This window comes from Lygodium microphyllum, chromosome 25 (genome assembly GCF_053477565.2).
Source record: "Lygodium microphyllum isolate KBCC chromosome 25, Lygodium_microphyllum_v1.1.10, whole genome shotgun sequence".
Classification (NCBI taxonomy): Eukaryota; Viridiplantae; Streptophyta; class Polypodiopsida; order Schizaeales; family Lygodiaceae; genus Lygodium; species Lygodium microphyllum.
The window spans coordinates 94,478,507-94,489,835 of NC_141159.1; the positions used below are offsets into that span (position 1 = coordinate 94,478,507).

General features: G+C 41.4%; 1 protein-coding gene across 1 annotated transcript; it reads left to right on the forward strand.

Moving 5' to 3' along the window:
- Positions 1–407: 407 nt before the first annotated feature.
- LOC148014514 (uncharacterized) lies at positions 408–1,536 on the forward strand. Its single transcript, XM_087666557.1, has 6 exons — positions 408–511; positions 613–789; positions 878–1,015; positions 1,099–1,189; positions 1,280–1,381; positions 1,474–1,536. The coding sequence occupies exons 1-6, from the start codon at positions 408–410 to the stop codon at positions 1,534–1,536; spliced, it is 675 nt and encodes a 224-aa protein (XP_087522683.1).
- The last annotated feature ends 9,793 nt before the right edge of the window (positions 1,537–11,329 follow it).

The following is an 11,329-nucleotide window of genomic DNA, read 5'->3' on the forward strand; positions in this document are numbered from 1 at the left end:
TATGGTTATAGTTATGGTTATGGTTATGTTATGTCATGTTAGGTTAACACTTTAGGATTATGGTTATGGTTATGTTTATGGTTATGGCATTGTAGGGCGAGGGGAGTAAGCGCTTCACGTCGCTCCTCCTATCACCTTGACCCACCCCTATCACCATCTCCTCCCCTCTTGAGTATCCAAGCGACGCTCCCCATTGCATATTCACAATTGGATGTAGTTCGGTTGACATCTTTAAGAATGGCTCTCCTGTCAAGACGAAGGGGCAAAAAAGTGACACCTCAAGGTGCGTTCTTATTAATTGTAATGCTTTCATTGTGTTGTATTTCTTGTACTTGTGCTTGGTTGCATTGTGTGTGGTTGCTTTCTGGTATTATTTTAGGTTAGAGAGTTCCGTACATATCGAGTTCATGGCTCTATGTTCAAAACTCCATGTGGATGTCGACCATGCTTTGCTGGATGCATTGCTGTGCGTAGAGGAGGCATGCACCCGTACTATGAATTTGTTCGCCATGTAAGTTTACTAAACTAGTTATAGCTTTCTTGGTTGTTGCCTGATGATTAGGGCTAGGGGTTTTGTTATTTTACTAAACTAATTTTGGCTTTCATTCACAGTTGGATGGAGTATGTGATTCCAAGAGAGCACGTCCATGATGTATGTTTCATGGATAGTCTGTGGTTTCCATACATCAATATGGTTGAGCCACAAGACGATAGTGTTTTATTGAGAAATTACTTTGATAGCTGCGATCCCATGAGGGCCGCATTTATATTTTTTCCAGTGCTTGTGAGGTTTGTAGTCCCTTTATGCATACTTAATGGAAATGACAAATCATAGCCCTTTGATGCACTAGTTTTAATAGCATTCTTTGATGTACAGGTCACATTGGTGCCTTTTTGTGGTCTTCAACCCTATGCTAAAAAGGGTTGAAAAATTACCTGGTGATCAGGGAGCCATCGTATGCCTTGACTCGTTGGAATGCACTGATTTCACGGCATGTCTACCTTATGTACGCAGGTATCTTAACAATCTATATGCATCCATGCTTTATGTTGTGTCACATATGTATTATGTTCATCTCTTTTGTGTCTATGTTTCAGGGCGGTGTTTGCATTATCGAGGCTTTGTACTGACCCAGCGTGCGCCAAGTTTCTATCGGAAGTGGATAAAATGAAGCTCATCCACATTAAGGTGTGTCACTATAGTTTTAAAGTAATACTGTCACTTAGAAATGTAACATAGGAAAGTTCACATAAAGATGACTAGAATCCCTTTTCACAGGCCCCTCAACAAACAAATGCAGTAGACAGTGGATTCTATGTGATGGCTTTCATAAGACTACTCATCGAGGGTGGCGTGGTTGGGAAACCAACCAAAAATTGGGTAAGCCTATACTGGTATAATTGCTTTTGCTATGCGACTTTGAATGGTCTAGTGTGCATACGTCAATCCATAATCAACTTATCGTATTGCAGTTAACAAGAAAATGGTTCAATGCCACCTACGTTACAACTTTGAAGGAGGACCTTTACCAGTGAGCACTTGGAGTGTTGGAGAGGTGATCTTGTGTGGATTTACTTGGTTTGTGACATTTACTTGGTTTGTGGCAGTCATGGACTTATGGTCTCACTTATGGTCATGTACTTGGTTTGCGGCAGACATGTACTCACTTGTCAAGGTCTTATGGTCTCTTATGTAATGATATATATGCAAGGTTTCAATTGTATTGTTTTTTTATGTAAAGGTTTCTTTTATGTCAAGTTTTTTTATGCCAAGGTAATGCTTTCATGCTATGGTTTGGGGTTTATTACATCATGGTTTCACATGGGCAAGTTTGGGGTTTATGCTACGGTTTAGGGTTTATAACGTCATGGTTTTATTTGTTAAGTTTTTTAATGCAAGGTTTCGTTTGTTAGGTTTTTTTATGTCAAGGTAATGCTTTTATTACGTCATGGTTTATGCAAGGTTTCATTTGTTAAGCTTTTTTATGTCAAGGTAATGCTTTTATGCTATGTTTTGGGGTTTATTACGTCATGGTTTACTATGTCGTGGAGCTATTCTCCTCCATCTACTTGCTTTTATTTTCATGCAACACTTAGTTTTTTAATGCAAGGTTTCGTTTGTTAGGTTTTTTTTATGTCAAGGTAATGCTTTTATTACGTCATGGTTTATGCAAGGTTTCGTTTGTTAGGTTTTTTTATGTCAAGGTAATGCTTTTATTACGTCATGGTTTATGCAAGGTTTCATTTGTTAAGCTTTTTTATGTCAAGGTAATGCTTTTATGCTATGTTTTGGGGTTTATTACATAATGGTTTATTATGTCGTGGAGCTATTCTCCTCCATCTACTTGCTTTTATTTTCATGCAACACTTAGTTTTTTAATGCAAGGTTTCGATTGTTAGGTTTTTTTATGTCAAGGTAATGCTTTTATTACGTCATGGTTTATTACGTCATGGTTTATGCAAGGTTTCATTTGTTAAGCTTTTTTATGTCAAGGTAGTGCTTTTATGCTATGTTTTGGGGTTTATTACGTCATGGTTTATTATGTCGTGGAGCTATTCTCCTCCATCTACTTGCTTTTATTTTGAGAGAGTTGAGTGAGTTGAATCCGACCATGAAACATGTAATAAAGTAAACTAAAAAGAGCTATGAACCAAAATACTCAAATGCAAAATGAAAGATGATACGACTCCAAGGTTTAACGAAGAGTTGCATGAGAAAGAAGGAAGTTTGGTTGACATGGACACAAATAAGGTGTGGAAGTTAAACTCAAAGTAAACTCAGGATTAAGAAGAAATCTTAAATCCTCTTTTAGCTCAAATGAGAACTTGAAAGCTACATACAAGTCTTAAAGTTCTAGAGCTATCTAAGTACTAGGCTTATATTGAAATTATGACCTATCCTTGGAGGTGAATATGTAAAGTTTCCTTGTATGCATCTATGTGCACATGATGAATTGTTGTCATTTGCCATACATTATGCAATCATATGCAAAATTTCTACCATCAAAGTTTGTGTGAACACATTGATAGGGACGAATGCAAAGTTTGCCATGCACATTGTTAGAGACGAATGCGAAGTTTATTGTGTCAAGGTTTATTATGTCTTTGTTTATTATGTCAATGAATAGAACAAATGCAACAAAAGCAACGAGCACATGCTTGCATCCTCGCAACGAGCACATGGTTAATGCTTTAGGATCTTATGATATGGTTTAGGGTACTTGGTTTAGGGTAATGGTTCAGGCTTTAGTGTTTGGACAATGAATAGAACAGATGCAAGAATGAGACACCAAAATCAACAATGAGATGCCAATGGGATTTCACTTAAATGGACAATGTGTACAATACAAACATTTTGAACCTAGATGCCAAGACTTCTGTGATCGTGGACCCATCAGGGAACGAGAGAGAAAATTGTCGCTCCTCATTCTCACTATTGTAGATGCAATACAAAATACGATAAGTGCCAATGTAAGACTCACCATACAATCGCACCGCCCTGCCGATCAAGATAGAATCCACTGGACGAGGAGCATACCGCAAGGATAGAGGGAGCAGTGCATGGCAAGTATGGCATGAATACACTGTGAAAGGGTCCACCAAAAATGTTTTGGTGCAACAATGAGGACAATATATCCGCAGTTTTGGGCTAAACCTTACACGACCCCTCCCTCATTGATGCTTGCGCCTTAACACGCCTATGATAGATGGACGCTTGGGTTGTGATGAAGACTCCCCCCTCTCATTTGGACAATGATGATGATCCTTGCCATGCCCTAGGCGTGTCTGTGTGACATTTTCCTGGATCTGATAGATCCCGCCCTTTTTAGGCATGTCAATCTCCTGTGGTGTGAACATGTGAACAAGAGACTCTTTAGCACTTTCCAATTGGTGCATACAAGCATCCATCTATGCCATTGTGTAGGATGGAATCCCATCCTCGATCCTCTGAAGGAGCCCTCTAAAGTCAGTGATGGAGGACACGAGATCCCCTTCCTGCACACCACCATCGGAACCTGGTCTCTCCAATCCTGGGATTTCATCGCCACCTGGTCTTTCCCCTATGTCATCAAAGGCATGCGCACTATCGATGATGGGGAGAACCTCATGAAGGTGAGGAAAATAGCTCTTCAAGATGAGCCTCAAATCATGAAGATGTTTACAGTCAGTCGACCAATCAGGGCAATCACAGTAGTTTAATTGTACACTTACATGATACCATTTTGCATGTTGGGTTGTGGTCGCTATTTTAAACAACATGGTCCCCTCGTTAATGACTTGAAGAGAGGAGGGATCTTGCTCATACCGCTGAATAATCTTCTCCCCTGCTGCCAATATAGCCGTATGACTCTTGCTTGACCCATAGACTTTGAAGCGCTCAGAATCAGCTGGCATAAAAAACATGTATAAGACAACAATGCGTTTCAAGGAAAGGTCAAATGTGGAAATAGAAAGGAAATTGACCACATTACCTATCTCTTGCTTTTGCTTGAAAAACTCCAAAGCTGATCCACCCATTCTAGACCCCGATGACGAGTCACCAACAAGGGCGTGCAGCAGATCCAAAATGGACATGTTGATCCTAGCATCAAGTAGAGTGTACTTGATATATTGCCAAAGTCTCTCAATGATGTTGGTTGTGTCGACATTGCCATGTGGAAACATGCGACCAAACTTGGGCCATCTTGCACGCCAAATACAATCTTTCCCACACCATCCATTGGTAACGTATTGGACCACATTTGGATGAGTGGAATAATGATGAAGCCATTGCTCAAACATATCATCAAACTGCGACTCTGTAGGGCAATGCATAAGATTGGACAAAGAGGCATACACATGATCACGCTCATCTGTAGGGACCTTGATTCATGCAAGAACATGTGAAGTACTCACTGTCAAGCTCATGGAATTCACAAAAAGGCAATGCTTAAAAGTAAAATGATATTGAAAAGGTGTACCTGTGGCAAGAGATTTTCAACCCATGCTTTCTTTGTGTGGAACTAGCATAGAATAATATGGCATGCACGGTGACGTTTGTTGCCACCAAGGTAGTCAGTGGTCCAACAATGAGGGTCTTCCAGAACAACCTTCGAGAGCACCTCCAGCTCTGGCTGGGACTTATCAATCACTAGGGCAGCAGGGCGAATATCTCCCATCCTAGAGAGGACTAGTCTCATGGTGATTTGCAAAGCCATAATCTCTTGGTTTGACCCATTGTCACTAGTGCATAGCATAAACCAAATAGGGATACCCACCCCATGTTGGTTTGGTAAAACCGCTGCATAAAGCGGAAGACCAAACACATTGGTCTTGAATGTGCTATCGATTGCCCAAGCATTGTTCTTTGAGAACCTCTTACTCATTTGCAACATCCATTCATCCTGGACTATCAGTACGAATGGTTTGTCCTTGTCCTCTATGGCATGAGGATTGTATGGTTGGCAATAGAGTACCTAAAAGACCATGTAGATGATACTATCAAATAGATGTACTAATTTTCGCAGCTTATAAACATTAATGAGAATATGACAAATACCTTGTTTTGATCTCGTAGACGGAGAGCCTCCAAATACATTGCCATCCAATCATCCTTTGAAAGTTTGCCTGCAGCAGGATGACACGTAGAACATTGACGCTGAAAAGCAACCTAATATCATAGAGCAATGGCTTAGAAGGTAACATACCTTTAGTTTGCATTTTGTATGATAGTGTCTGTACCTCCCTTGGTATCATGAAGAACCTATAAATGACACGATCCAATGGAGATGCATTTTTCAAATGAAACTGCTCCTTGGTTAGGCTCATCTTCGCGACGTGGCGACATGTCCCAATGTCAAACAGGTCATCCTTGCAGCAATCAATCACAGTTGGATGCACCGGCAAGTGATACAAGTCAGCACGAGATCCAGGTACATGACCCTCGTGTGGTCCATGGACCCGTATAGTGGTATCATGGAGATCGTCTTTGTACTCGATCTGCACCTTGAAAGGGCAACCACATTTCTTCGAGGTTCGCAACCTACGGATTTGAGAGCCCTTTCGAGTTGCTCTACCACCACAATGACATGCATATTCCACTATTGTCTTCCCTAAACCATGCTTTTTAGTCGAGCGGACCTTGCCCAACCTAACATTGTGTTCAAGCATGATTTCTTGAAGCCTCCGCTCAACAAGAGATCTATCTATAGTAAGCTCCAAGATGGGTGCTCTTCTTTCCAGAACCTTCCCATGAACTAAAAATGGGCCTTTATAACCATGGGGCCTTGTGAACACCTTGCAAGTACACCCACTGATGAGATCTCTCACATACAAAAGATGAATGCCATGCCTTCTCAAGTCAGTACACCACGTGGATTTGATGGAGGAGTGTTAAGTGAGGAAACATGGTATATCTCCTGGATTCGAAATGAAGTGAGGAGTTTGTGTTCGTTTGTTTTATATGTTTAGCAGTGCATCAAAGGGCTAATCCCTGCGATGTAGGAGAGCTGCAGTGGGGCCGCGGTGTTTCTACCGAGAGGTTGCCTCCATGTGTATGATCGTGGCATTGTCAATATGTATGGGTTCTCCCTCTGAGGAGTTTATAAAAAAGGGAAATGTTGGACTATAAACTATAAACGCATAGATTAAGCTTTAGGGCAGTTTGTCCTTTAGCATTAGATTGACGCTCCTGGTCCGCGAGGCCGTGAGGGTGTTTGTGTGTCATGAGCATGAGGTCCTGCTAGTGCCATAGCCAGGGTCACAGTCCTAAGAAAACAATTGCTATGCAGTCCAGGAGCTTTTCCTTTGATACCATGAACCATGCATAGTGCATAATGTGAATGGTTTAGTGCACAAACAGAAGAAAATCAGCACTGTGTATCGTGCAAAACCAATCTTTTCATGATTTCCATGCTAATGTTTATGTACTGCAAAGAGGAGAGACACCGAGCCTTACGCTCATACTACCTTTTCCTTTATTTTAAAACAATGGCCTATAGGTATGATGCAACACATAAATCAGATTTTAATTCATATTTTGACACTCAACCTCCCCTCTCACCCTACCATTTAATGTTTTGCATTCGTTGATAGGTGAAAAGATCGTTTTATGTGTATTTCTTTATAAAGAAAGCGATAAACACGGACGGAAACATAGAAACGAGGGTAACTGAGGCCAACCGCGTGCTCTACCCTCATTATACATTGCACAAACACACATGTAATTTTCTGGAATTTTTCTTTTATCATTTTCTAATTTTCTCCCATTTTAAAAAAATGACTAGAAATTAAGATTGATTGCGGGCTGTGGCCCTTAGGTTCTTTGATAGCAAAATTTCAGGTTTTGTTGATGTTATGTCTCATATTTCCCATTTATTTTGCAAAAAATCCCATTTTATCCCTTAAACGCATGTTTTACGGGTTTTATACCATTAATTCCAGCCATATCACTTATGCTTTTCTGATTTTTTTATTATAAACTGATAAAACTCATAGAAAACAACAGCATAATGAATATTCAGCCCATGGAAACAATGTTTCGTCAATCAAATAGCATAAAAACTCATTTTTTCTTCATAAAAATTGAATTACCGCTTAGGCTTCATGTCTCAGGATCTCGGTTTTGGTGTAGGACTGCGGGTCAGCCCTCATTCAATGTCCAACATCTTCACAATCAGCAATCTTCATGTCTACATTGATCCGGAAGCAATCCGATCTCATCCGGACAAGCTTTCCTTCCCCATTCTTCATTTTCCTCTTGCACACAAGAACAACCCCTTAAGGGAGAGAGAGGGAGGAGAGAGAAAGACTAGATCTGGTTCTTCCCATTCCCACAGCCATTTCACGGGCAAAGACAGGCGATAAGACCGGCAAAGAGGGAGAAGATCAAGGGTATTCTTGTTGGATAGGGTGTTTGTAACCTGCCATCACCCCCATCATTAGAGAGGGCGCAAATTTCAGCGTGATGTTGGTGCCTCCATCTCCAGCTTCTTCATCTTCTCTCTCTACGTTTTTTCATCTTGCATGCTTAAAATTTTGAAGGAGGGGTCAAAGACTCCAAAAGGCACATCCCATTTGGCCCAAAATAAGTCCACCTTTTCAAATCTTGACCATTTTGTGGCCATTTCCAAGTCCTGGCTCCGATTTGAGCTTTGAAAAATCCTGGGCGTCTAGCTTGACATCCCGCACTACCTAGCAACTCCTGACAATCTTCATGGTAGTCTGAAAAATTATCAAAAAACAACAAGTGTCGCTCGGGCGCCTTTTAAGAGTCGTATTTCACTTGGTGCTTAAAATCGTCCTTGCTAGAGCCGCCGCCTTCGATGTTGAATATTTTTCCCCTAAATTCTGGATTTTTTGGAAAATTTTAGGCACATCCCGAGCTCAAAACTCCGCTCTCATTGGCGACCACGGGATAGGGCGACTCAGCCCGTCGAATCCCACAACAGATTTGCACAAAACAACCAAAGGAAGCATCAAGCTGATACAAAATAGATACATACCAAAACACAGCACAGTGCTCACCCTACCCCCTAACAAAACCAAGGCATGAAATCCACAAGGAGTAGGCCTAGCATAATCTGATAGAAGGTCCAAAGCTAGTCACTAACCCACTGCTCCAACACGGCCAAACTAAAAAGAACTATCAAAGAGGTCGCCCTAAGTGGTGGTCTGAACTACCTACCTAACTAAGGACAACACAACCAAGAGCTCCTACTAGGCGAAGACTCCTATAGCGTGATCAAGAAGTATTTTCTTTTAGCACATTTTTTCTTTGGCTTTTTATTTTTTCATACTTGGGCATGTAAAAAGGAGGGAGTTGAGCGTAGTGACCCAAGGAGAACAGGGCATCGGCCTCAGGTCCTGTCTTAGTACCCAAGAACCTACCAAGCCCTCGCAAGGCGACACTTAATCCTTTTCTGACGCTCACTTTTATTTTCGCTCCAACCTTCCTTAATTTCTTCTTTTCCAGCAAGATGCCACCCCTAGGAAGACAAGACATCGGCCCCGGGTCTGACTCGTCCCCAGGAACCTACCAGGCCTTCGTAAGGCGATGATCAACTGCTTATAATTTTTTTTCTTTATTTTCTTTTCTACTTTGATAGGGGTTAGAACCCCTTTTTACACATCTTTGTATATATTTAGTTCTTTTAAGATATTCAGGGTTTCTTTTCATCATCATTATTTTCTTCTTCTGGCAGGCTTCTCTAACTGCCTCACAACTAACAAGAACTCCTAGAACGACTGTCTAGCAGGCTAGCAGAATAGGGTCACTAGGATTTCCTTCTAAAACAGGTCTTTTGATGCCTGGCAATGTCTTTACAGGAGGCAATGACTACTCAGACCTCCCTCAGACATACCCAACCTAAACCTTGGACTCCATGCCTTGGACTCCAGTGCCCAACAAGAAAAGAAAAATCCCCCAACAAGTAGACAGACACATAAAGCATAAAAACCACGGTACTCATAAAGGAGAGATATCACCTGGATAGGGCCACGAGAAGCTTCCGCGCAACAAAAGGCTCCTTCCAAGCTCTTCTTCCGAACCTACCTGGCACAAAACTAAAACAATAAACCATTAATCGCACCTGTACTAAACAGACGACTAGCCCTCTTGGCCTAATGAAATAAAGCATTTCTCTACAAAACTAATCGGCCCTCTTGGCCTAACAAAATAAAACATTCAAAACCTCGCAAAACTGGCCCTCTTGGCCTAACGAGATCAAACAGAATAGCACCTACACATCCCTCCTTGAAATAGCACAAATATACAATAACATGCCCCTTTCCAAGGAGGAAAAACATAGGGCTCGCAGCCCTAAACTAAATGCATAAGGTTATGACCCATCCCTCCTGCATATATAGCAAGAGGCATATGCATAACATGTTGTCTAATCAGCCTATAGGTGCAGGATAATAACAGTAGATTGATCTCGGCCACTCTTTGCATCACCCATATCAACCATCATCTGCCATATATAGCATGCTCTGATAACATTCCCCACAAGTGACCGGGTCCTGTTTCATCATTGATAACGATATCCAAACTAGGACCACAGTTGAAGAAAAGGTCTTCTTCATAAGCGAGATTTGCCAGTGAATCCGCAAACTGATTCCAGTAACGTGGAATCAGATGAAGAGACGCTCTCTCAAACTCCTCAAGTAGGGTCATAACAGTTTGATGATACATACAAAGGATGGGATTCCGCACTGTGTATGTCCCATCTAGCTGATTCAGGATCAACTGGGAATCCCCTTTTACTAACAACCGCCGAATACCACCTTGTTTGGCAATATGCAATCCCATAATCAAGGCTTTATACTCCGCCATATTGTTAGTGAATCCTACCCCGAGATAAGCAGCTAACTTCATCATAACTCTACGTCGAGGATCTCGGATTACTACTCCAACACTCCCTTTTTTATTAGGGCCCCTGGACGCTCCGTCAAAATATAATGTGTACGTGCACAACTTACACAGCCGGCCATCACAAACCTCTATTTGTAATTATGATAGTCAAAATTCAACATGTTTAGAGGATGAACTGATGGCTCCATCCCACCTTCTTCATTAAACTCAACAGGGATACTTGTCAACAGTCATAAGCAGTGATGGCAGAAGACTTTGATCTCCCACACGAAGGTTCCATCTTCTTGCTCAATCACTTTGTATCCTTTGCTCCACCAGATAAGTTTCCCCTGATGGTATCTCTATTCCAGATATGGGTGCTCCAAATAAGGAATTAACCGCCCCATCAACCAACTTTAAGCTCTTTTGCAGGTCTCAAATCAGCCTTGCCATGGACCTGCAATGCATTTATCCGTATTAGCATACTTAGAAATAATAAGGTTTAATCTTATTAAGATTAACCTTATTTTTAAACTCTACTCCCTGCAGATCAGCTAATAGAGCCGTAGACCTATTTCTCACTATCCTAACAGTCTTGTAGGGGCCATCCCATTTAGGTTTCAGCTTCCCTAGAAATAGCTCCCTATGCGCATCGTAGTACAGAACTAATTGCCCTTTTTTAAAGGTATACTTCTTCGCTCTAAGGTCGTGCAACTACTTCATCTGATGTTTAGCTACCTCCTGGTGTAATAAGCTCTGCAATTTCAGCTCATCCAGGTGGGCTATGGTCGTAAATCATTCAAAAAGTAAATCCTCATCTCCCAAAGGAGTGGTTAATTGCAAACCGTATGGTTGGTAAATCGATTTCAAGGGGTAACACACACTCTTCCCCATAAACTAATTTAAATGGAGTATGGCCGGTAGCTCGCTTGAACGTTGTATTATACGCCCATACTGCCACATACAACTTCCTGTCCCAGTCTCGTTTCTTCTCAAAGA

Excerpts from the sequence above, each read along its gene's own strand:
- LOC148014514 (XM_087666557.1), top strand. The coding sequence starts at position 408 with ATGGCTCTATGTTCAAAACTCCATGTGGATGTCGACCATGCTTTGCTG. Across the intron at positions 1,016-1,098 it reads TGTCTACCTTATGTACGCAG|GGCGGTGTTTGCATTATCGA; the intron begins GTATCTTAACAA and ends TCTATGTTTCAG. Across the intron at positions 1,382-1,473 it reads GGAAACCAACCAAAAATTGG|TTAACAAGAAAATGGTTCAA; the intron begins GTAAGCCTATAC and ends ATCGTATTGCAG.